Here is a 27028-nt window from a genome sequence, read left to right as displayed (position 1 = left end):
ATTACAGGCATGAGCCACTGCGCCTGGCCTGATTGGAAATTTTACCATGTCAGATGATACTTAGTGGTAGTGGATTACTTCAGACTCTGGATGTTAATAAAATTCTTGACCACTTCTCTCTATTTAAAAAAATTCTATATAAAGGAATATCCATTGGCCAGTAAGAAAAATTTTCGGTAGCAACTATAATGGGTGTGATGGTTTAGATCATGAAGTCATTCCTATTTTCATTCAGTTTAGAGCTCTATTATTTTAATATTAATTTATAATAGAATTACCTTTCTGATTTGTAGGGCATCCAAGGAAATCAGGTTCTAGTTCTAGCTCTGCCACTAACTGCTGTTGATTAAACGTGTCACTTTACAGATGAAAAAGCTTGAAACTTAGAGAAAGATAAAGTGTAAACTTTAAATGATGGTTTCTAAGGCCTCCTCTAGATATAAAACTGTTGTTTTAAATTGTTTATAAGAATTGTACTTCTGCAGGAATCCTTAGTTTCTAATTAATTAAATGAAATTTTTACAAATCCTTTTTTTTTTTTTTTTTTTTTTTGAGACAGAGTCTTACTCTGTCACCCAGGCTGGAATGCAGTGGCACAATTTTGGCTTAACTGCAACCTAAGCCTCCTGAGTAGGTGGGATTACAGGCGCCCACCATTACACTCAGCTAATATTTGTATTTTTCATAGAGATGGGGTTTCACCATGTTGGCCAGTCTGATCTTGAACCCCTGACCTGAAGTGATCCGCCTGCCTTGGCCTCCCAAAGTGCTGTGGGATTACAGGCGTGAGCCACCATGCCCAGCCCAAATCTTTACATTTAAATCACCTTTATTTTTAAAACCTTTTTATTTTTTAATTGAATAGACGGGGTCTTGCAGTGTTGCCCAGGCTGAAGTGCAGTGGCTATTCATAGACACAATTGTAGCGCACTATAGTCTCAAACTCCTGGGGTCAAGCAATTCTCCTGCTGGGGCTACAAGTGTGGGCCGCCACGCCTGACTTAAAACCTTATTTTTAAACAAATTCCAAATTATTCCTGCATAGATTTTGTTTTTCCCCTCAACCAGACATTCATTTTGTTTAATGCAGTCATCTCTAATTCTGAATGTGTGGTTGCCATATCACTAAACCTTAGATTATACATATCATATTAAACACAGTTTGTTCAGGACTAAAATAGTGTTCCTGTTAACTACTCATGTTATCTTTATCTTCCCTGTACAGAGCCCTGCATTCTCCACTCTTCTTCTCTAACACCTGAAGACTTTTTAGAAAACACAGCATAGGGCGTTCTAAATTGCTTTGCAGATGAGCAGATTTTAATTTTTTATTAATACTGAACAGTAAAATTATAACTATCAAGTCTAATTACATATATTATTGACAATTCTGGTATAATGAAATTTTTAGTTCAGTAATAAAGATTTAAATAAAGCCTCTAAGATGAGACTTATTTCACATACTTAGTTTCAATTACCAAAAAATGCTTATAAGTTGAAAATTTAGGAAATACAGAAAAGTATAAAGAAATTTAAAATGTTTTCTGATCTCAACACTTAAGGAAATTAGCCACTGTTTTAGTATATTTTACTGTCTGTGTTTCCTGTGGGGACTGATAATTACTTTTTAAGGATTAACACATAATCAATCTCAAGGCATTCATTTCCACATGCTGATTCAAAGATAATTTATTAGTATTTTCATATACCAAATGTAATAGCAGGATACACATAAATTACTTTCTACATTTCCCAGCTGTATAGTAGATTTCATATCAGGTCATTTATGCATAAGGACTTAGTTTCTTAACTAACCCATGTCAAGTTTAGTAATACAAAGCTAGGTTTATATATCTCTTACTCAATGTATAATCAAGAAAAGTTAAGCATTAAAGTTACTCAGATGATCTTTTTTTAAGTGAGCATGCTACATTTGTTTTGTATATAGAAACTCCTCTACACAGAACAAGAAAGGCTGTTAAGGTGTCCAAAGTTATAATGAAAGTGATAACCTCATGTATTAGTGGTAGGGAAGATTGATACATTTTGGTTTTAATGGATGTTTTGGTTCATATTTAGCAAAGTTTGTAAGTGGAAAGTTCCTGAGTTTTAATCTTCACCGAACAATTAGTGAAATGAAAAGTCCCAATTTTGTTGTATAAATCAGAGCTTTTTATTGTTGCTTATCTAGTACTGGCTTGAAAATTAATTCCATATTTCGTCCTTTGCCTCTTATCTAGTGATTTCCTAGTACCGGACTACTTAAACCAGGAACAAGAAGAGACCCTTGTTCAATACGATCTTGGAGAACACAGTTTTGAAAGCAACTCCTCTGTTCAAATGCCTGTAATTTCACAGGTCTCCTCAACCCAGAATTGTGAAAGCACTTTTCCCTTGGGGTCTCTTGGTGGGCTGGCAGAAAAAGAGGAAGAAGTGCCAGAGCAGCCAAAGACCAGTGCTTGTGCTGAGGCAACCAGAGATGACCCCCCAAAATCAGAGCTGTCTTCTATAACTATTGAGTAATTTTGTGATTTGGCTTCAGTTTTGTTTTTTGGAAAGTGCCTGTGCTTGGTCTTGTACATTTAAATTAAATTTAATTTTTTAAACAAAAAAAGCCAGGTGGGAGGGAGGGAGAGATTGGGAAAGCATTTCCCTTTTCACTTGCTGAGCCCTGAAACTGATTTTATTTTTCATAACCGAGAGATTGCTTCTGTAAGTACACAATAACATGATGTTGAAACAGAAACTATGAGACTTAAGGAGATCTGGTTGACTTAAAACTTATACCAGTTTCTTCTTCCATTGTTAAAAGTAGGCTAACAACAGACCATTAGCTAGAGAGGAAATCAGATGATTATTGACCTTCCTGAGTTGAGAGGGTACATGAAAAACTAATTACTAAACAGCTTGTCAAATGGCCTGAGTAGATACTTACTGCTGTACACAGGACATTGTATAATATTTTGTAAAGCCTGTTGTTTTTGGAAGTATTTATGGTAAGCTTTCTTAAAAAATTATTAGGGTAAATACTTCTGAAATCTGGCATACTTTTTTTATTTTAAGCTTTGTCATTTCTGTTGTGATTTTTCATGGTGAAAGTTTGGTACTGAGATGGGCATTCTCTGTACCTTTATAGTACCACTCCAAAGGCAAAGAACCATGATTGACAACAGTCAAGCTGCGGATGAAATGACCAGGAACGGAGAATGAAGTATGTAAATCTCAGCTTCGTAGGAATTCTTCTTATATTGCTTTTCTGATTAAAATTGCTGTTTACCTGGTCTCTGAATGTTAATGCCTGACCATGTCATTGCCCGAATCAGTTTTCCCCTTGCCCGGTCAGTATGTTCTCTTGCATATATTGGCGTGCTGCCATATACAGTAAAAATATTGGAGATATTCTATATTTTATATATAGGTTTATGTATTGTTGGGGATGTTTTCATTGTGCTCTTTTGAACATAATGAAGAATTCTCGATTGAGGCTACATCTTTTTTTTTTTTTTTTTTTTTTTTTTAAGAGGATGGCATGTGTTGCCCAGGCCGGAGTATAGTGGCTAAGTCATAGCTCACTGCAGCTTCGAACTCCTGGGCTCAGGCCATTCTGTCTCAGCCTCTTGAGTATCTAAGATTATAGGCATGCTCCACCACACCTGGCTGACTTCATTTTTATTTTTTGTGGAGACGAGGTTTCACTATGGTGCCCAGGCTGGTCTTGAACTCCTCGGCCAAGTGATCCTCCTCCTCTGGCCTCCCAAACTGCCGGGATCACTGCACCAGCCAAGGCTACATTCTTAACCCAACTAGATTGTTTACTAAATCCCATATGACAGCGATACATTGTCCTTATGTATTTTTAGACATTGCAAAGTTATTAAAAACAGTTACTATTGTTTTTACACAATGTAGGCAACAATGTAAAAGATGAACATAGACTGTAAGATTTTCATCTATGACTCATAAATCTGGGAGAAAAAAGAAAATTGTTAAGACTAATGAGAAACTGAAAACCTTAAACTAATGAATATTACCACTTCTGCTGCTGAAAGTGTGAAACTTTTCTGGTCTGTAGTTGAAATTTATATGATCCTCTAGACTTGGGTATACTTTTCATCTGGTGCCATTAAAGCGTCTCTAATACTGATCCTAAATATTTGTAAGTCCATGAACAGTGAACTTTGGAATAAGTTTCTGTGTAGATACTCAAAGTTTAATAATTATGAGAGCACCTGATTTGATTAGAAAAGAGACAGAAAATACAGTTCTTTAGTCAAAACACAAGATCTGAATTTTGTTCAGGTGCTAGACCATACTAAATGTATATATTTTTAATTATAGTGATTTGTTTCATTTTTTTAGATTGGCTAATTCTGTAATTTTTTCCCCAAAAACGTGAAGAAAGGAAAAGTAAATTAAATTCCTTAGAACTGTTTTAGGTTAGGATTCTCTGTCTCTGCCTATATTCTGCAGTCCTTAACTTGTTTTCAGTTCTTTACCTCACTCATGAACTTGTTTTTACCCATGTGCTCCCAAACAGAAGTGTGTTCTCTTCAGGAGAATCAGCATATACAGGTTATGATAGGCTCCCACTATTTATGCTTCTTCACTGATAGGGTTGAATTACTTTCTGCAGCAGACTATAATACTTCATATAGTAATGCTGTGTCTCAACTGGAGAGGTCAGGAATTTTAATGTCACGTTGTGGTCTTTGAAAACTGTTAGGCCTACCAATAGATAAATCTCAAAATTAATTCTAAAATCTGTATTGACAAGAATAGGTAAAATTATCACCAGGAATCATTGTTACCCGTAGTTCCAAGAGGTTTTTTTTTTTTTTTTTTTGAAAGAGCAAGAGGAAAGAAATAAGAATAAAGAAATGTGTAAGAATGGTTTGCAGATTTATTGGTTAAAAGTATTTTTTAGTACATCCCCGACCCTGAAAACTTCACATTAAGAGATCCAAGCACAGTTTTGGTAGCTCTAAGATATTCTGTGTTCTCAGAATGAAGGATTACCCATCACTGGGTATTCCTTCCCAAGTAGAAACTTTAGATTTTCACTGGTAATTACAAATTGCCAAGTTTTATGGGAAATCTGAATATACTGTGAAAATTCATATCTGGTTAGTTGTCTGCTGCCCAGATCTTATCAATACCAGTAACTAACCAGAATTTAACATCAAATGATACAAACAAAGGCCTTTTTCTATTTCAGTGAGGGTACATTTTTCTTGATACATGTACTTCAAGGATATTGGATCTGTTGATGGATCTGTTTTAGGAAACAGATTTGCAAGGGATAATTGTATATATAGTAGTATTTAGATTTATTTCAAATTCATCTTAGGGATGCCTAGATGCATAATTTTTACCAGGACATTTTGAAAATATTGCAAAGAGATAGCCAGTTATATTATCCCATTCATTAGAAATTACCAGTATAACTAAACAAATATTCCAGTTTTAGAACTTAAACGTAGCTATCTTTCTTAAAGCCAGGAGGGTAACTTTGTGGTATCTAAAGGGCTTAAATTTCAGAATGCAGAATAAATTGCCTTTTTAAAACCAAACATTTTATACAAGAAAAGATTTTATTTTCAGTTTTTTAACTACCAAATAGGTGTGATGTACTTTAGAAGTAAACAAAAAAGATGTTCACCCATGATAATGGATGTTAAATCTCCTGCAGTTGTTCTTCTCATGTTTAAAGGGTATATTCTAATAGTGGAAGCATCTAGCATGTCAGTGATTTCATCTAATTCAGAAACAAAGGGATTAATATTGGTCTTTATTTTTTGGCATTTTAAGTTTTATATAAATGGATGCAGATGGAGATTATCACCCACAAATATATTTAAGTGGATTTTTCTCAATTTGAATTTCAAGTAATTTTTTTTATTTCAAGTAATTATACTTTTGGTTACATTGCCGGTTTTTTTAAGTTCTCAATTTCAGTAAGACAAAATATACTAAAATGTTTAAATAGCTTCATTCAATCTTACATTTTGACATTTCAGCAACTGTTCTGGCTTACAGTAATTAGGTCCCCTGTTATGAGACATGCCCTTTGTTATTAATAACGAGCAAAAGAAAAAAAAACCTTTCATCATGTTAAAATACTTTACCAAATGAAATAGACTAGTTAACATATCTAATGTCGTCCATAGTTATTGGTAACTCAGTTACCTTCTAACTAAGGCTAGTTCAGGAGACTCTCCCAGTTTATAAATGATTCCCTTGGGAGCCTTTGGAAGCTGTATTAAATATTTCTTTTATTTCTTCTTTTATTCTCTTAATCTAAATAGAGGCCAGTTATCTATTTTATCCATTTTTATCTTGAAGATTCTCAGATTATGTTTTAGTCCCTTTTAGCTTTAATAGTCCTTGAAAAATACATTACTGTATAATGTTGTGGCAATTCTTATTACTTGAATGAATCCTAAAATTTTAATATTTTAGCTGAAAAAAGTGTGAGATTTGTGGAATTGATGAACAAAAGAATTAGAAACTTTCGTATGGTACTTTGTTTCACTCATCTGCAAAGTGTGAAGCTGTAATTCTGAAATAGACATCCAAATGAATGAGAATTAAAAATTTTCTGAATATTAATACTAACTGGGAAAGAAAAACACTAGTGTGAAGTTTACAGTTAGAAGAAACAGACCCAAAGTTGCCAAAAGGTAATAAATAAATGTAGTTTTCACTGTAAGTTATTGAAGTAAGATGCTTTATTTGTAATATTTTAGATTTTGAGAGTTATTGAAAGATGAATGTATAAAAGCTAAATTTTCTGAAGCAGCGAAACAAAATTGGGGTAACAAGGAAGCTCTATGGTGGCAAACATGTCTGTGAGGAATATTAAGCACAGTCCCACAGGCTTTAAACTCAAATCATGAACATTTAAATTAAGTCGTTCCTTATTTTGCCTATACCCATTTTTATCTTTCAGTGTCGTTTTTGCTTGACAGAGTATAGTGACAGAGTGTTTTTATTTGGAAAGTCCTCAGCAAGATGAATTAGCCAAAAGCAATAATGGTTCAGATTAAACAATGAAGTGGAATTGATTCAGTCCCAGGCCCAACTAAGGAACAGTTGCTCTCTCGGTGTCTCATTTTAGACGATCGATAAGTTGAGATGTTGTAATATTTATGGGGGATTAAGCCTATGTCAGTTATGGGATGAAGACTGGTAGTACCAGTACCATCAGTAGTCATACTTTTTTTTTTTACTTTTTACTAAACTAATACTAGACATTTCCACTCTGTCATGATTATATTTTTATGACAGGAAAATAAAAACAGTTTCATGTTTTTATAAATAGTCTCTGCAAAGATTTCAGATGTTATTGGTATCTCGGTTTGGCAGTATCTGTAAAATGGAGATTGCCTTTAAAGTGTTCATGCTACTTTTACTTAAGTAAAACCCCACTGTATAAGACCCAGGCCGGTTCCAACTAATACCAAGGTTTCTATGTGCATAATAGTTTACAAAGAACTTAAAGACTATGGATTAAAAACAAAAATTTTTTTAAGATTTTTAATTTTTGTTCAAAGTATCTGTTTTTTTGAGACGGAGTCTCGCTCTATCGCCCGGGCTGGAGTGCAGTGGCCGGATCTCAGCTCACTGCAAGCTCCACCTCCCGGGTTTACACCATTCTCCTGCCTCAGCCTCCCGAGTAGCTGGGACTACAGGCGCCCGCCACCTCGCCCGGCTAGTTTTTTTTGTATTTTTTTGTAGAGACGGGGTTTCACCGTGTTGGCCAGGATGGTCTCGATCTCCTGACCTCGTGATCCGCCTGTCTTGGCCTCCCAAAGTGCTGGGATTACAGGCTTGCGCCACCGCGCCCAGCCAAAGTATCTGGTTTATAAAGTCAAATTCTTTTATTATTTCCTTTCTCTTTTAAATTGACTGATTTTGCTGATTAAGCGTAAAGTCCCAGGCACAGTTGTGATGACATACTGATAAAATGGGTGCCTAGTGGGCTGAGGAGCTCCAGTGTCATGACTTTTGTTAAATTGCCCTTGTTTTCCCAAATGCCAATCTAGCCGTATTTAGATTTCATTATTCAATAAAACAGATTAAAAATCATCCCATAAATGAATGTTGAGGTTACCAAAGTACATCACCTGCTGAGGAAGGAGAAATCTTCCTGCTTTAAGGGAGCCCTGCCGTCTCTCCTTTACACGTTGTTTCCCTTGGTATTAGTGGAAGCTCTGTTCAAGATGGGCAGCCTTTCCTGCAGTTCTTAGAAGCACCTGCTTTCTAAAGAGAGCCTTTTCTAGGATTAGGTTATGTGTGTTTTCTCTAGGAGATTTTTTAATTTCAGTTACCAATTTAATTTTCAAGTTGACAGATGCTTTGTGAAGTCTCTCATACTGAGAGTAGTCCATTAAAGTTTTGAAAGTTGCACTGCTTTTCATCTTTCAGGTACCTGAAATGAATGACATCAGGTGTTTGGAAGGAGTAAGATCATAAACTTTATTCATTTTCTTCCTTGTACAAAGTGATGACTTCTAATGCTTATATCTCAAGGTATTTTTTAAAAAAGCAACAGTCCCTAATAGAGCAAAATTTGGTTTTGGTCCAAGTTCCCAATAATATATTTGATGTTTCTGTTGTTACTGGTGCCTCCTGTTGCATCAGATAGAGATTGCCTGCCTCTTTGTAGGGCACCCTTGTGGCACCTTATGTCCAACTTGGAGGATAGTATATGGCTTCTTTGTGCCTCTACTATCTTTTCAAAAGCCATTTTATAAAAATCCTAGGTAGCCTATTTTAATATTTAAATATATATATTTGTGAAAGAACTTTTACAACAGACTTTTTTTTTACTTTAAAAATTCCTGTATTTCCATTTTTAAGAGTAAATTTAATCTCCAGGATATAGAAGTGTCTTTTTTCCAGAGAAGCATAATGAGAAAGTCAGATTGAGGTAATAGACCAGAATTAAGTGATAGAAGAAGCTGTTGTTTGGTTAAAGGACACAGGTTTGAAGGAAAAAAATTTTGATGTAACAAATTTTTAAATAAAATTTTGTTTTTGTTCTGTAATTTCATATTTGCTGCTACAGTAGCTCAATCTTTTACAGGGCTAACATAAATCTGGCTCCATTTAAAAACTGGAGTACTTCCTAGTGCAGCCAGCCTAGGCAGAAACTGTACACCATGGTCTTCCAGCTGGGTGACTGATGGCTTTGTGTAGCTGATGCATGCTTTAATATTTGCCTGTAGCCCTGCAGCAAGGAAGTCGGGGTAGGGGGACTTTTTTACCCTGCCAGTTAGACCATTATGATTCTTTCTGGGCACTGGCATTTTGTGAAACTCTCAAGGGAAGGTGATGCAGGGGAGAAAATGTGAATTAAATTACATAGATGGGTGTTTTTATGTCTTCTACCCCTTTCCTAGAATTAGTACAACTCTTAACTGTGCCAGTCCCCAGTTCACCAGCTTTGTATCCAGTCGTCATCTCATTCACGTATGGCTTTACTTGGTGACACTGGCCATAGCTAAGTTACTTGGCATGTTTGACTTTTGACAATAACAGAAATGGTTTTGGATTTTGTTTTATTTCCAAAAAATGTATACAATGTCAGAACTTCACATTTTATATACTAGTATCTGGCTATTAGTATTTTGCAGGAACCATAGTTCTTGGTGACTACATATATATATATATATATTTTTGTGACCTTTTTTGTAAACTAAGTGCCGTTTCAACGTTACAATCATTTTTAGAGTTATTGTAATCAATGTGAATATCATGTTTTTTCAAATCTGTTCTGAGCCTATAGTGTTTGCTTTGTGAACATAAGTGTATTGTATATATTCTGTATAGTTATATTGTACTGAAATTAGCTTGTTTGATATAAGGAAAATATGTATTGAGTACCTTTTTGCTAGCCTGATTGTTTAATCTTTTTAAAAAAGGTTTAAACTTTTTTAAAAAAAAAAAATTCTTTAAACTGGCCTTTATTTACATGGTCACACATAAAGTTGCAGTTAGGAAAGGGATGGGCAGGGAAAAACTAGTTTTGAGTGTCTTTAGATAGAAACATGAGACTAAGGTTTGGTTTTGTTTTCTCATTAAAATATCTTATGCTTTATGGAATAAAACTTCCTGCTGTTGTTATTTATTGTTTGCTGGGCGGTGGTGTTGGCTGAGGTCATGTGAGTGAGAAAAGGCATCAGAGTAATTCATTACTTAAATAATTATCTACTTAGAGTACACAGAGTAGAGAGGGTTACATTAGACAGCACATGTCAATTTTTGGTGAAGTAGAGCTTAAGTGCAAAGAACTCAAAAACACCATACCCCAACTTGGAAAGAGTGTATAAAGGCAGCTAGTTAGACAAAGTCATCCAATCCTAGAGCTACTGAATCAGGTTCTCCTATAAAGCTGGGTACTAATGGGTGGGTTGCATCTTTCAGAGTTGCTCTGATTCTTTCTGAAGTCGTATTTTATTGACTAGAGACCAACTGGTGCCATTTTGATGATATCTTACAACCAGGGAAACAGCTCATTACATAGGTAATGAGTCCATGAGATCCTGAGGAAGGAAAAGTTTTCTAACTTTAGATTCATTGATGTGGATTTTGACAATACTGGTCTTTAGAATGACAGTAACAGGCAAAGAAAATTATTTTATTGACCTCAAGCTACCTGGATCATTTTAGAATTAAGTTCAGAGAGGAAGAGGGTAAATTTTAAGAAGCATACTCTTTCATTCCAGTGTGTTGAGCATTTTTAACAATTTGCCAAATCATTCAAGGTTAGAAAATGTTGAGTTCTTCAGTAGCCTTGACTACAGATGATGTATATAAGTGCAGAATGAAGAACTCAAAACAGATATATCCTTGCCAGCCATGGTGGCCCACATCTGTAATCCCAGCACTTTGGAAGGCTGAGGGAGGAGAATCACTTGAGCCCAGGAGTTCAAGACCAGCCTGGACAACATAGGGAGACGTTGTCTCTACAAAAAAAAAGCTAGGCCTGTGGCATGCACCTGTAGTCCCAGCTACTCAGGAGGCTAAGGCGGGAGAATTGCTTGAACCTGGAAAGTCAAGACTGCAGTGAGCTGAGATTGCACCACTGCACTCAAGCCTGGGTGACAGAGTGAGAACCTGTCAGTTGACTTTGCATACTTGCGTATGAATTGTGTACCAGAAAGATTCCTTTCAGAGAATGATACTAAAAGTAATGACCAAAGATGTGTATCTCCTCAACTGATAGAGCAGAAATTAATAGTTTGGGCTTTTTCTCTTTTGAACGGGAATTTTGGTTCTGAGAACTAAACTTGAGAAAATTAACAAAATCTACAGACATACCAAAGGTTTAAAGGGGGAGAACTTGCTTGTAACATCAAACCCCAAAATTTAATGTAATTCTTTTTTGGGGGAGTAAACTTCTATACAGATAGAAAAACTAACACAGGGCATATTCAATCTTAGAAAGTCAGTCCTCTTGAGCAAATAGATTTATAACTAGGGTTTGAACACTTTTAGGGACAAAGGGAAAGCTGTTTTGTTGTTGTTTTCTTAAATTCTAATTCATTTACTTGAATTTTTCTGCAAAATTAAAAATTTTATACCTATCTTTTGTAGATAAGAGAGTGGAGCTGGCATTAGCATCATTTTGCAAGGCTTCCTCACTTAATCTAACCGTGCCCTTTCTTCCACACCTGCCTAATTTTTTCCATGACTAACATTTCTGGCTGCCTTTGGCTGGAAGTCATTTAGTGAGTGAGTGTCTCATTTACCAGAGATCCTGAAAATTAGGCTCAGTACCCCACACACACCCCTAGTAAAGGGCCAGCTCAAATGACTTGGCCTTTGACCATCTTGACATCTAGAGACCCTCTGTTGAGAAAGTTGCCTTAGGACATAGGAAGAAAATATTATACCAAATAAATGTTCCGTAGCCTGTTTTAAATGGGGGCTCAGACAGAAATGCTCTCTTTGACAGTTCAACAACAGTACACATAGTAGGACCTGTGTACATAACTTTCATCCAGGAACAGAATTCTTTGTTGAGTGCAAATGACTCACAAAATTAGTAAACAATCCTTTTCTTTTTTGTTTTTTGAGACAGTCTCGCTGTTGCCGAAGCTGGAGTGCAGTGTTGTGATCTCAGCTCACTGCAACCTCTGCCTCCTGGGTTCAAGCGATTCTCCTGCCTCAGCCTTCCGGGTAGCTGGGACTACAGGCACGTGCAACCACACCTGACTAAGTTTTTGTATTTTTAGTGGAGATAGTGTTTCACCATGTTAGCCAGGATAGTCTCTGTCTCCTGACCTCGTGATCCACTCACCCCGGCCTCCCAAAGTGCTGGGACTACAGGCGTGAGCCACCACGCCCAGCCTAACAATCCTTTTCATTTTGATTTACAGTTTATAAAATGCTAGCACTTTTTAGCTATGTGATCTTCAGAAACCCAGTAAGATAAACAGGAAAAGTACTAACAAATGTGTGGGCCACGTAAATGGTGCCCTTCCTGCCCATTACAGGGGAAAGATCTGCTGAGAAATCAGGCCGTGAACAGGGCTGGAGTCTCTGTGGACTCCGCTCTCTCCCAGACACAGTTCCTGGAAGAACAGGAATTGGGGCTCTTTTGTGCATTGGCACTTTGTGAAACCTTTGAGGGCGGGTAATGCTGGAGAGACATGGGAATTCTCCAGGTGGCTGTTTGTATCTCAGTTATCTTAAAGGAGAGCCATTGTTAACTTTTTCTTACGGTGTGAGAATTGCTCGTGACCATTTTCTAAAGATGTGCACTGGTTGATGTTTTCTCATGTGGTCGTATCTATTTAATACCTCCACAAGGGTTGTCCTTCCCAGCCCTGTTGATAACATTCTCCATTATTCATCCCTGCTGCTACTAGCTTAATTCCAGCCTGTGTTGTTTCTGGCCTAATAACAGCACCAGCCTCCTTGCTGCCATTCCTTCCCTTCAGCTGGGCTTCCTTCCAGTCCATCCTGGCATTGCTACTGGAGTCATCTTTCTCATCAGGCCACTGCCCTGCCTGAAGCCTCCCGGCCCCCCCTTCCCCGGAACCTGCCCCTCAGTCCTCACACTCCCGTTCTACCTACCTCCGGTGTGAGGTTGACTCACTTCTGTAGATTCCCATGGCAGATTTTGTTTGGCTTTACCAAACCACTTCTCAGCCACACAGCCTTGCAAAATCTACCTCAGAGTAGTTGTGAGAATCGAGTGAGTTCTATGTAAAATGCTTAAAACCATGCCTCGTGTATTGTGACTACTCAGAAGCCTTGTCTGTTATTACAAGACCGGCATCACAGTTGTGTGTCTCCCTCACCTGATGACATTCTTGATGTCAGGGAATATGCCTTCTATGTGTGTGTCCTCTGTAGTACCTGGTACAGAGAACTCAAAAACTGTCCAATGAATGATTAGACGTTGCCGAGAAGTGGCCATCATCTCCGTGGACGACGGTGCTTAGAGGTGTTCACCCGGGAACTTGAGGACGGAAGACCTAGAACCGTTTCCATCAGACTGCCAGATGATGATACTCAACTCACTTCAGCAAATGTCTCAGGGTCTCACTCGTTTGTAAATGAGGGTCTGAAATAGAAGGCTGTAGGAGTCATGAATTCATACTAACTTTAATCCTCAGAACAACTGCTATCAGCCTGGCTAGAATTTCCCCAAACTGTTCTTTAGGACACTGGCATCTGCCGTTTTTCTCCCCTTCACCTGGTTTCCTCATCCAATAAGTTCATGTTAAGTATCACTTCTTAAGGAAGCTTTCCCAGAGCCTTTGCTGCTAGGTTGAGACTTTGTATTACGTTCACATAACGTCCCGCGCTTCTGTTGCTATGGTTACTAACAACTGGACTTTGTTACTATGGTTACTGACTGACAACAGCTGGACTAACCCCCATTACGTGGAGTTCCACTAGGACAGTGACCCTGTTTCTTGTACCAGGGGGTCCCCGGGCCCAAGATGGTTTGAATGAATGACGTCTCTGCCCTTACGGAGCTTATGGAAGTAAGCAGCAGTAAAGAATTACAGAAATACAACTGATGGAAATAACTGTTTGCTGTGAGAGAAACACCAAAACGTATACTTTGGAAATTTGAAGAAGAGGGAGACCTGGCTGCAGGGATGAGGGAAGGTAGCATGGCAGAGGCACCACTTGAGCTGGGTCTTCCTTGGGAAGAGATGTGGGATTTGTACAGACAAGTGACGGAGAAGGAGATGACTCCAGGAAGGAATATGCAGCCTCAGAGGTTGAGGGAACAGAAGGAGTGTAGCTTGCTGAGCCTTGCAGGATCCCTGAAGGGGAAGAGTGGAAGAAAACTTTATAAACTAGCCTAGCTAGCAGCAGGTCAGAGAAGGTCTTAAGAGCTACAGCTACATTTAGTAGGAAATCAAGAATCATCTCACATTTTTGAGCACAGAAACATCAGAGCCCTCTCTAGAAAGATGAAAAGCAGATTAAAGGGATGCATATGGACTGAACTGAGACCCCTGAGTTACAACAGAACTACGGGTAAGAACCCAGAAGAAGGGGATGGGAGTGGTGCTGGAGAGGAAGGCATGTTGTGTTCGTGACATCGGGGCCGAAAGAGATACGGTAGTTGGGGAGAGTGGAGAGAGGTGGGCCTGATCTTCAGTCCAGGTGTCACCTCTGCACAGTAGAGAATAGCTGCTGTATTCTAAGCTGTAGCAATACCAAGTATGTGGCCTCCTTAAATGCTTAGGCAAACTCCCTTTTTTGTTGTTGGTTTTTTGAGAGGGAACTGCCCAAGAAAATGGAGCAAGAATTAGGCCAAGTTCAAGAGTTGGGCTTCAGAATTAGGCTAAAGGAGAGATTTCCCCCTCCCCACGCTGCCCTCCACCCCACCCCCCACCTGCCCCGCTAATCCCAGCACTTTGGGAGGCTGAGGTGCACATAGATCACCTGAGGTCAGGAGTTTGAGACCAGACTGGCCAACATGGTAAAACCCCAACTCTACTAAAAGTACAAAAAATAGGCGTGGTGGCGGGCACCTATAATCCCACCTAGTGGGGAGGCTGAGGCAGGAGAATCGCATGAACCTGGGAGACGGAGGTTCCAGTGATCTGAGATCGCGCCACTGCACTCCAGCCTGGGCAACAAGAGCGAAACTCTGGCTCGAAAAAGGATGGCTTTTCTTGGACAAAGTCAAAGGAAGCCTGTTCCCCCAACACAAGCCAAGGACCCTGTGGCTCTGAGCTAGAAGCAGGTGCTTGCAGCACTTGTAAATTTTAATTTTTAAAAGAGCTCATTCTCCATATCCAAATTGTTGGCATCTGTGGGAATTTAAAATGCCATTTAAAAGACCTCTACCTGTCAGGTCCCCAGACACATCTTTCCCACAGAGGGTCTGGCTGACTACACAGCTACCCCTGCTGTGCCAGCAGGTGCGTGCCAGCTCTGCAGGACTTTAGCAGCCCCCACCCCAAGTCTTCATCCGCTTCCCTGGGCCTTCATATGAACATAGCTGGTTAGCATTTAGACGTGGAGAAGAAGAGCGTTAGAGATGTGAAGGCTTCCAGGTACATTAAGCAGGATGCAGAATGCCTACGCGTGCAGATGTGCTTCACAGGTATGCACTGTGTTCTTTCAATAGATATGAAATGGCTTTCATAAGAATGTTTAAGGCCGGGCGCGGTGGCTCAAGCCTGTAATCCCAGCACTTTGGGAGGCTGAGGCGGGCGGATCACAAGGTCAGGAGATCGAGACCATCCTGGCTAACATGGTGAAACCCCGTCTCTACTAAAAAATACAAAAAACTAGCCGGGCGAGGTGGCGGGCGCCTGTAGTCCCAGCTACTCAGGAGGCTGAGGCAGGAGAATGGCGTGAACCCGGGAGGCGGAGCTTGCAGTGAGCTGAGATCCGGCCACTGCACTCCAGCTTGGGTGACAGAGCCAGACTCCGTCTCAAAAAAAAAAAAAAAAGAAAAAAAAGTTTAACTGCCCTGGAGAAGGCCTGGGAAGGGGATGAGATCTAAACAGGGGCATTGTGCAGTTCAGGGCACTGATTCATCCACTAGTACCCAGTATGTGCCAGTGCGACCCGCCCCCCACCCCAGCTGCTTACCTGTGAGCATTCCAGGCCACTACATAGATACAGGCTGTCAGACACGGCAGGGATTTCCTTGTGGTCTCAGGAGAAAGACTGGCACAGATGAGCTTTGGAGGAAGAGTTCTAACTTTACGTTGCGTTTTATAAGTACATGCACATATATCTACAGACGCATAGACATGTATATAACTTATCTCCCCATGTCATCGGAATGCTCTGTAACCACCAGTCATGCCCGCCCAAGTGCCCACTCCCAGAACTTCTCCCAGACCCTGATGGGGTTGGACGATAGGACCCTGTGCCTCCATCTGTGAGGCACATAGGAACAAGAGCCCTTCCACACAGAGAAGTAGCTGTGCTCCACATGGAGCCTGCTGTGGCAGCCAACCCCTAACTGGCCGCTGTTGACAGGCATCAAGTGTGGAAGGAATTTCCCCAATTTGCTGATTGTCTCTCCACCTGGACCCTTCCAGGCACAGTCATTGGTTTGCCCCAGCTGTCCTGTGCATCAGTGGACTTTACAGTTCCTCTTCCAGCGGAAAGCATAGGCAGGGAATGGGGCAGAGGGATGAGCAGAGCCAAGAGCAGGGAAACCACCAAGCAACTCGACTCTGCCCAGCAGCCCCCAGTCTCCAGGAGAACCAGCTGCCACCCACACAGCATGCAGTGCCCAAGCTCCAGAACCTTGGAGTGTGGGCCTTGTCCCTGGTTCTCCCCACATGGCATCCCAAGAGGCCACCTGTAGGTGCGGGAAGTGAGCAACTCTGTAACCTGTGCTCAGTGAGACACTAAGGTTCAATGCTTGCTTTCCAGAAGTTGTCCACAGTACCGTTCCAAGAATAGCCAGTGTCCATCACAGAGGAGGCTCACTCATCTTCAGAAGGAGGAAAAGCATCTGGGTGGCCATGGCAGGGACCAGGTCATGTGGATCCAGAGTGACAGGAACGTGTGGTAAGAAACGTGCTTACCTTTCCAGAGCCAAAAACTCTTCCTTCAGTGGCTGAGTGCTGATGAAATGTTTACAAACCATTCAGCCGTACCCTCTGCCTCTGGAAGGTTCCCTCCTTCCCCCTGTGGTAGACGTGCAGGCAGGAGGGCTCTCGGTGCGTGGGGATGCAAAGCAGGAGCCTGGCATGCCTGTCGCTTCCCCTCCCTGTGCCTTGCTGCCCTCCAGGCGTTATTTGGAGGATCCCAGCTGTACTCCTGGTTCCTAGAACAAGGCCCGGCAAAGAGACGCCTGTGAGTACCCTTTAGATGAGCACATGGGGAGACAGAAGTATGAAGCTACTGGCCAGGCACGGTGGCTCACGCCTGTAATCCCAGCACTTTGGGAGGCCAAGGCGGGTGGATCATGAGGTCAGGAGATCAAGACCATCCTGGCTAACATGGTGAAACTCCGTCTCTACTAAAAACACAAAAAATATAGCTGGGCGAGGTGGCAGGTGCCTGTAGTCCCAGCTACTCGGGAGGCTGAGGCAGAAGAATGGCGTGAACCTGGGAGGCGGAGCTTGCAGTGAGCCGTGATCGTGCCACTGCACTCCAGCCTGGGCAACAGAGTGAGGCTCCGTCTCAAAAAAAAAAAAAAGTGGGAAGCTACTGAAAACGGGTCCACAGGAACGCAGGTCTGGTAATCAGGTTACAGTTAAACACCCCAAGTGCGATATGAGCCTCAATATACTTCCTCCCTCGGGCATTTTCAGGAATGAAGGAGCACCAATTATGAGCAGTGCACAGAGAAGTCCAGCCCTTCACGGCTTGGGGTGCTCCTTGGTGCCCCTGTACCGGAAGTGGTGCGTGCCAGCTCAGCAGGACTTTAGCAACCCCCACCCCAAGTCTTCATCCGCTTCCTTAGGCCTTCATATGAACATAGCTGGTTAGCATTTAAACGTGGAGAAGAAGAGCGTTAGAGATGTGAAGACTTCCAGGTACATTAAGCAGAAATCCAAGCTCTGGCAGAGGTGATCTGAGGAGCATCTCTATACCCATGAGAAGAGAGCAAAGACAGGACTTGGTTCCCCATAGTAGTCACCATGTTCCCAAATTCCCTTGGCCTCCCATCAACCTGCTCCAGCCTGGGAACGTGCCAGGGACTCCTAGGTGATCCAGCCCTTACCACTCTCCAGGGTCACAGAAGTGAGGCCTGCTCCATGTGTGCAGAGATGGACTGTTTTGGTCAAGTGCTCAGGACTGGCTCCATCAGCATTTCAAAATCTTCCCCACGCCCTTTCTTTCCTTGGCCACCCCCAGCAGCCCTGGGCATTTCCCTCTCTTAAGGGGTCAAACCAACTTGCAGGACTTTGTCTACCAGCCGCTCCAAGGCACAGTGAGTTCCCCACTGTATGCCCAGAACACCCGGGGTGAGGGTCAGGGCACAGGAAGGCAACTCGGCCAGCCCCTGGAACACCACCTTCACAGCGGTGTCCAAATCTGAGGCCTCCAGGCCTGATGTTTCTACTCATAGGAGCACTGGTGTTTGACGTCTATGCTTCACCAAGACGCACCATAAACCGTGTGGGCAGGGGCGTGTAGAGAGAGGTGCGCTGCCCAAAGCTGCCTTCTGAAGCACACATCCATCCTGCCCTGCTGCCCCCGCTGGGACACAGTGTGCGTGCCCCGCTGCCCTCACCGCAGTGAGTCCCAGGGCAGACACTCAGCCAGGCCCAAATCATCTTTCTTTACTCAACCCAAACTTACAAAATATTCTTTTAAAAACTAAATCGGGCTGGGCTGGGTGGCTCACCCCTGTAATCCCAGCACTTTGGGAGGCCAAGGCGGGTGGATCACCTGAGGTCAGGAGTTTGAAACCAGCCTGGCCAACATGGCGAAAACCCATCTGTAATAAAAATACAAAAATTAGCCAGGCATGGTGACAGGCGCCTGTAATCCAAGCTACTCGAGAGGCTGAGGTGAGAGAATCACTTGAACTGGGGAAGCGGGGCTTGCAGTGAGCCAAGATCACTTCGTTGCACTCCAGCCTGGGCAACAGAGCAAGACTCCATCTCAAAAAAGAAAAAAAAATTAAATGCCTTTTGTTTAAAATACCCAACAAAATAGTTCACGCTGTTAACCACTCATTCGTTTTTTCAGAAGTCTTTGAATTAGAGCAAAATGGAATTATATTTTCAGTCTGGGTCTTGCTACATGTCCTGAGGTCCCAGTGAAAATCCTTGTTACTGATGATGTAGAAATATTTCTGTCCCCCCACACAGGTTCAGTCTGTGGGTGTTCCTTGGGACTGGAAAATCTGGGCACAGGGGCCGGCCCTGCAGAATCTCTCTCCAGCCCTTCCCCCTCGAGTCTCCTTGTCCAAGGCCCCCCATCACCCCTGGCGTCTGTTCCCTTTGCTTAAGCTTTCCTCAAGGCCAACAGCCTTCAGCAGAGTTGAACTGCTCAGGGAGGAAGACGAGGGTCACAGGCTGATCCTCTTGAATCAGAGGACAGAACATGTCGTTCTAGTGCCCACAGCCAAGACCTCAAGGAAACATGTTCTCCCTCCAGGCCACACTGCCCCAGGCGGAGGAGTAAGAGGAAGCAGATGGTTTGACCCCTTAAGAGAGGGAAATGCCCAGGGCTGCTGGGGGTGGCCAAGGAAAGAAAGGGCGTGGGGAAGATTTTGAAATGCTGATGGAGCCAGTTTGGAGTCCTGCTAGGGAAATTTCCACGTGTGCCTAAGCCAGTGAGAGTATTACCTGGCGAGAGAGGTCCTGGCTCCAGCGCCTAAAGCCCCAGGTGGAGCATGCATTGGCTGTGCAGCGGCCCAGGTGCACCCTTCTCTTCCCCTACTGAGGAACCCTGAGCAGGAGGCTCTCCATCCGCACAGCCACAGCGTCCTCTCCTGTAACTGGGAATGACAGAACCCACTCCTGAGGACTGTGATGATGCAGTGAGAGGATGCATCCACGCAGAGGCCCTGACACTTCTTTGGCATCCAGATTGGAGCAGCCGCTCTTCCAGCACCCGGCGCCGGGACAGGAGGAGGTGGCTTAGCATCCCACTTGGCAAGGTCAGTGGTACAAAGACAGGGTGGAGGTGCAGCCTGGACAGGATTAAAATGCCTCGTGGGCATTTGGCGTAGGTCACCTTGAATTTCAGGTTCTTTCCAACCGTGAGGTTCCAGTTCTGAAAGGACATCCCTTAGGCAGCTGCTTTCCCGGGAAGCAGGAACTCCACTGAGCCTTGAAGGGTCACAGAGGTCCTCACACACACCCCAGAAGGCCCCAGGCAGAGGCACCTTTCCTGTACTCGGCTCAGGCTGCTCAGCCAGACCCCGTGACCTGACCCTGCCAGGAATGTGACCTGTCTCCCCACCCAGACGTGCCCAGGACCTTGTTTCCCAAGTATCTGCCTCACCTGGGGCCTGATGCCCCCCCAGCCTACACCGGGTGCCCTTTCCCCAGTCACAGATGGCTGATTGTTGAATTAATGAGTGGCTTCTTCTCTCATCCTTTCCCTCGGCTCATTCAAATAAGCTTGTTACCCATTCTTTTGCACCAGAGTCACATGTTTCAAACAGATTTCATTTTTTTCCTTGTTTACACCTATACGTTTCTTGTGTCCTATTCGTCTTCATTGGGATTTGGACAGGAATTGGATTATGAGCTGCAAAGAGGTGTCCGATACTCGGTGTATTCTGGGAGCTGGTCTCCAAATGTCCTTCTGTGTGGAGACCAAGATCTCCACCCTTTCTGGGTGGGCCTGGTTCCTCGACCCCCTCCCTCACACGGTGTCCTCAGAGCTCTGTGGAAAAAGCACACAGGCTGAGGATGGAAGAATTTCCCTGTTGAGCTCTTTCCCTATTGAGTTAAACGAGACCATATGAAGTTCCAGAGGCTCTGGCGCAGAGGCCGGGTTATTCTTGATCCAGGGGTGTGGGCAGGGGAAACAGTGATAACCTCCAAGGTAAAAGCAGTGCGTGGGGGAGGGAGTCTGCAGCCAAGCCAAGGGCAGGGGAGCGCTAAGTTCCCATCCCAGGAAAACACATCCCTCCCGCTGGAAGGTGCTGAGACTATGGAATAAACAGACAGTGGAGCCGAGTCCCACCCATGCCCTCAACCAGCTCTGGACAGTGGCTTTTTAGGAAACAATGGGAGTGAGTGGAAAGGGTAGAATGAACACACGGTCTCCGAGTTGTAGGCGCAGGACAGTGGAACTTGGGAGGAGACATTCCTCTGGAGGAGGAAAGGAGAGAAATAGAAAGAGGATAGTCAAACCCATTGAAATCCTAAGAGGATCTCTTTATCAAAATACAGTGTCCTTGCTCTAGGCATATCAGGTCACAGAAGCACTTAGTGTCATATGCGCATCAGCTTGCGGGGCAGGGAACGGCCTGCATGGGAAGGCTTCTCCTTGGTGGCCAGCCAAGTCCTGGAGTAGAGCCAGCTAGCCCCTGTGCTGGCACCTCCTGGCTGTAGGTTGCATCTGTGCCCCCTACACCCCTAAAGGGATGCCCACCCTGACGTCTTCCCCCATTGTCAACGCTGTGCTGGTCATCTCATGGGACAGCAGCTTGAACCGTCTTCTAGGCAGTCCCAAGATATGAAACCAGGGGAGAAATACTCCCATTCCTTCTTTGGGGTTTGGTCTCATCATTCTTAGTGGCGTTTGGGGCCTTTCCAAGCTCCCTTCCTGATGGTCACCCTGAGGAACAGCCCGGTGGCCTGGCCTGAGATAGCTGTTGTCCTCACCTCCTTCAACCAACACTCTGCTCCCTTTCCCATCCCCATCAACCATCCTCACCGAGCAAATTGAGGTGGCATCGTCGCTAATGACAATCGTCTTCCGTCTGGCTGAGTGGACTCCAGGAACCTAAGAAGCAGTGCCATCGAGGATGTCAATGCAGATGGAAGACAAGTGCATGACCAGCCTAGAGCAAAGCCCTAGCCTGGGCAGTGGGTCTTCTGGCAGGAGCATCTCACAGCCTGGAGGTCTCTGGAAAGTTTGTCAGAGTTCCCAAAAGAGAGAGGACACATTGGAGGACCATTCCCAAATGCTGATCCACACATATTTGCTGCTGAGACAGTTTTGAGTGTTTGCACAAAAATTAAAGCATTTAAAATACTTTTTTTTCTTTTTTGAGACAAGGTCTCACTGTTTGCCCAGGCTGGAGTGCAGCAGTGGCACAATCTCAACTCCCTGCAGCCTCAACCTCCTGGGCTCTGGTGATTCTCCCACCTCAGTCTCCCAAGTGACTGGGATTACAGGCGCCCGCCACGTGCCTGGCTAATTTTTTGCATTTTTACCAGACAGGTAAAAATGTCTACGTTGCCCAGGCCTGGTGTTGACTTCTGGACTCAAACAGTCCAAACCCACCTCAGCCTCCCAGAGTGCTGGTATTACAGGCATGAGCCACCGCGCCTGGCAATACAAGACTGTCTTTTATACCAAGAGTATGAGCTACCTTAGGTTAGCATGTTAAAATCTCCTTTCTTTATGAAATGCTGGTGATAATATGTGACTGATACATAGTACATGGTGTGGATGTGTGTGATGGAGCACAGTGCTGACATGCGTATGATGGATAGATGTATGTATGTATGATATATATGGATATGATAGAGCACAGTGCTGGCTCTGGAGACAGATCACTGACATCCAGTACCATATTTCCTGAGTGTGGGGCCTTTGGGCAGGTTATTCAGATTTTTGGTGCCTTGGTGTTGTATCTATAAAGTGGGGAAGACCACGGGGCTGCTGTGAGGCTGAAATGAAATACGACTCAGAAAGCCCGTAGAGCACTCGGGAGGATCTTCACAAACACCGGGTGTGCTGCGCCGCGCTTCTCCTTTCAGCTCGGGAGGATCTTCACAAACACCGGGTGTGCTGGGCCGCGCTTCTCCTTTCAGCTCGGGAGGATCTTCACAAAAACCGGGTGTGCTGGGCCGCGCTTCTCCTTTCAGCTCGGGAGGATCTTCACAAACACCGGGTGTGCTGGGCCGCGCTTCTCCTTTCAGCTCGGGAGGATCTTCACAACACCGGGTGTGCTGGGCCGCGCTTCTCCTTTCAGCTCGGGAGGATCTTCACAAACACCGGGTGTGCTGGGCCGCGCTTCTCCTTTCAGCTCGGGAGGATCTTCACAAACACCGGGTGTGCTGGGCCGCGCTTCTCCATTCAGCTCGGGAGGATCTTCACAAACACCGGGTGTGCTGGGCCGCGCTTCTCTTTCAGCTCGGGAGGATCTTCACAAACACCGGGTGTGCTGGGCCGCGCTTCTCCTTTCAGCTCGGGAGGATCTTCACAAACACCGGGTGTGCTGGGCCGCGCTTCTCCTTTCAGCTCGGGAGGATCTTCACAAACACCGGGTGTGCTGGGCCGCGCTTCTCCTTTCAGCTCACTGCTCCAAGGAATTCAAGTATTTGAGAATCACTGGCTGAAGATCCAATTTTCCTCACCTGTGGTTGCAGGTGGGCAACACACACAAATACACACATGCACACACACGCACACACACCACACATGCACATACACTATGCACACACACACCCCCAACGTGCAGTTGCAGGTGGGCAATACATGCACACGCATGCCACACACCACACGCACACAAGCACGCACATATATGCATGCACACGCACACCACACATACAAGCACGCACATATATGCACACGCACACCACACAAAGCACGCACATATATGCACACGCACACCACACAAAGCACGCACATATATGCATGCACACGCACACCACACACACAAGCACACACATATACGCATGCACACACGTGCACACATGCCCACACCCACATACACACATACATGCACACACACACGCCTCAAACCTGGAAAACTGATGAAAAGTGAAAAGCAATGTTTGGTCACAGGCACCTGACTTTGGGTCTGTAGGCCCCTCAGGTGCTCCTGCGGAGGGAGAGGGCATCCAGTGTTGCAGCCAGGTCCTGTTCTTGTGGCACATTCTGTCTACTCCAGGACTGCACAATCCCCAACACACACACGCACGCACACACCCCTCTGCCCCCAGAACACCTGTGTACATGTGTATGGACAGACACGCCCACGCGTGGTTTTTCAGTGGTCCTGCACAGTTGTCTCTGGGGCCGGTTGTGTCTCATGGGATAAAGTTCCACTTAGAGATGGCACTCATCTCGGCCTACAGGTCACCACTCTGTCCTCCTCAATCTCCAAAGCCATCTTTAGAGCCTGCCCTGAGAATTTGGCAGTCCCCAGTGCCAGAGAGCCAGCAGGTCCTGGCTATAGACTGGAGGTGGGGACACTAAAGGGTCTGAAGGACTGGCCAGGAAAGGCTTCAGGCTGGGGACCTCTTCGATGCTCACCCTGAGCCAGGCACCGATTTCACCACCTCAAAGGGGACTGGGAGGCGGCAGAAGGCAGCCGCAAGAACAACAGACGGCCCCAGCCACCCCGCCCAACCCGTGAGCGCCCACGCCCTGGAACAGCGCAACATCGCCACCGTGCGGCCGCCGGCCTGAACAACAGCCTCTCAGCCCCTGGGGTCCGTAGCTCTAGGTCTCTGGAGACCCTCCCAACTGGGCCCAGGATTTTAAACCTTACCTTTTCCATAAAGTCCTTCCTAATCCAAATTTCACTGTGATTCCTGCAGACGCTAGGTCTGAGTGGGACTCGCCATGGCTGCAATAAGGAGGACTCGGGTTAAACTTTCATTAAATTTACATGGTTGTGATTCCTAGCTAAAACAATGGCGATACAAGGTAGTTTAGGGGGATCAGAGAATTGGATCATCTTGAGATCTCAGCAACGAAAACAGCTGGTCAGTAGGGGAAAGCCTCTGCGGGGCTGCATGGAGCTTGTGGAGGCACAGCAGCAGCCCTGCGCTCTTCCCCTGTGAGGCCAGCCTGCTGTGCAGGAGACCTGTGCACGGGGGGCCCTTGGCCTGGCCCCCCCACCTCCTCCTCTAACCCTTCAGACCTCAGCTGTGGCCTTCGCCTGGGTGAAGGAAAGGCTGGTCAGCACAGACCTACGCAGGCCTCTGGCCTCTCCCAGCCTCTGCAGGGCTGGACTGCCATCCTCAGCAAGGAGCAGTGACTACAGCCTGCTGGCATTCCCACCCTGTCAGCTCAGGCTCTTGGACCAGAGACTTCTGTCTTCGTGAGAGCTGTCAGCACAGGGCCTGAGTGATGTGTCTGGCCTCTGGACAGTTAGGGAGTCTCAGCCTGATCTTCTGATCTCCAGCCAGAAGTAACACAGGATTTGGTCCCATAATCTTTTGAAAGGCATTGACACTTGATTGATTTTCCAGGGAGCAAATGCTTCTCTACCTTCAGGCAGGCTTCCAGCATCCCCCGAGGACCAAGGGCGTCCTGCAAACCCCGGCTCTGGGCATCTGCTGGAGCACGTGGTGATGCTGCTCCGTGGCACTTGGAACGGCATGACCCGCTGCTCAAACGGGGCTCTCCAACCTCACGGGAACGCTTCTTAGCACACAGGCCACTGGCCCCATCCAGCGGCCCCCCAGTTTCTGTTCAGGAGGTCTGGATGAAGCATGAGACTCTGCACCTATGAGTCCCAGGAAACGACATGCCTCGTCCCACTCAGACCTCCCGCACAGAGTCCTGGAAAGGGTGGGATGACCCTGAAGGCTAGCCATCTGTGTTTTCACCCTGCTCCCCTGGTGGGAATCTGACCTGGGGGAGAGAGCAGTCCAGAAGACTGTCAAGCCACAGTGGAGCCGGGGGCGGTGCCATGGCACGGGCTGGGCTGGCCTCCCTGAATCCCACGGCATGGGTGACCATGTCTACACCTGGGCCAAGCCCCAGCCGCCGAGGCTCATGCACACTTAGGAACCAGACCACCCACAGGCCCTGTGAAACCTCTACATTTAACATAGACCATTCCCTCAGCGCCTGCACTGGGCACTTCTGTCTGACGTGATCAGGAGGGAATGACCACGTCAGGGCAGAAAAGGAATGACATTTACAACACACACAGGCGTCCTTCAGTGTCGTCTTCCCTCTACTTCCCATGCCTTGGTAAGAACAGATGTTCTTTCCCTCCCTGGGGAGGAAAATGCGACCGAGATTCTCGAACAGGTTCCAGGCAACACTCCCTCCCTCAAAAGGGTAAAACATTCAGGCTAAAATGAAAGAGGCACTGCAGGCCGGGCGCAGTGGCTCGCGCCTGTAATCCCAGCACTTTGGGAGGGCAACATGGGCGGATCACCTGAGGTCAGGAGTTCAAGACCAACCTGACCAAAATGGAGAAACCCCCATCTCTACTAAAAATACAAAATTAGCCAGGCATGGTGGTGCATGCCTGTAACCCCAGCTACTCGGGAGGCTGAGACAGGAGGACAGTTTGAACCCAGAAGGCGGAGGTTGCGGTGAGCCGAGATTGGGCCATTGCACTCCAGCCTGGGCAACAAGAACGAAACTCCGTCTCCAAAAAAAAGAAAGAAAGAAAGAAGAGAAAGAAGCACTGCAAACCCCACCTGCCCTGAGAAGCCTTGCAGCATTGCTCTAATCAGACTATATTTCCTCCCTTTTGTTTCCGTAACTCATGGCAGGCAAAAAAAAAAAAAAAAAAAAAAAATCATTGAACAAACACATATCAGCAATGTTCTAGGACAGGCCTGAGCTGGGGACATAGTGGTGAGCCAAGGCTACCCTCTGCCCTCCCGACACTGGCCATGTCATCTCTCTCCACGGGTCCTCTTCCCTGCCCGAAGCTCATGCAGTACATCTCATACAAGAAGCCGTCAAATGTTTCCCCAAAAGCTCCCTAACCCTGCCCCAGAGCTTAGCCATTGTCCCTTCAGGCCACCAAGCAAGGAGACAGGGAACATTTTCAATTAATAAGTAAAAATCGAGGGAGGCTGGGGGTGGTGGCTCAGCACGCGCCCAAGGTGGGAAGATGACAAGCCCAGGAGTTCGAGACCAGCCTGGGAAACATACTGAGACCCTGTCTCTACAAAAAGAATACAAAACTTAGCCGGGTGTGGTGGTGGGCACCTCTAGTCTTAGTTACTCA

At 44.9% G+C, this 27028-nt stretch overlaps 1 protein-coding gene and 1 long non-coding RNA gene across 12 annotated transcripts in view; both read left to right on the top strand.

The window, feature by feature from the left end:
• Nucleotides 1-10112, top strand: part of ZBTB44 (zinc finger and BTB domain containing 44) — a 72554-nt gene extending 62442 nt beyond the window's left edge. For 4 of the 11 annotated variants that reach the window (XM_033207028.1, XM_033207027.1, XM_033207024.1 and 1 more), the window contains exons 6-7: nucleotides 2241-2519; nucleotides 3137-3289. In XM_033207028.1, coding sequence (XP_033062919.1) covers nucleotides 2241-2519; nucleotides 3137-3167 — 310 coding nt within the window. In that variant the 3' untranslated portion in view covers nucleotides 3168-3289. Of the gene's footprint in view, nucleotides 1-2240; nucleotides 6107-8427 lie in introns of those variants that run through there. The other 7 variants (XM_033207031.1, XM_033207025.1, XR_004436135.1 and 4 more) reach the window with 7 other exon arrangements.
• Nucleotides 10113-12316: 2204 nt separating this feature from the next.
• On the top strand, nucleotides 12317-17906 carry LOC117080908. The gene is made up of 3 exons (XR_004436003.1): nucleotides 12317-14511; nucleotides 16882-17019; nucleotides 17769-17906. It is a non-coding gene; the product is annotated as an uncharacterized LOC117080908 (long non-coding RNA).
• The last annotated feature ends 9122 nt before the right edge of the window (nucleotides 17907-27028 follow it).

The sequence above is a fragment of the Trachypithecus francoisi genome, unplaced genomic scaffold, assembly GCF_009764315.1.
Source record: "Trachypithecus francoisi isolate TF-2019V2 unplaced genomic scaffold, Tfra_2.0 Lachesis_group8, whole genome shotgun sequence".
Lineage (NCBI taxonomy): Eukaryota > Metazoa > Chordata > Mammalia > Primates > Cercopithecidae > Trachypithecus > Trachypithecus francoisi.
Note: the sequence above shows the minus strand (reverse complement) of the source record. Positions and strands in the feature narration are given on the sequence as shown.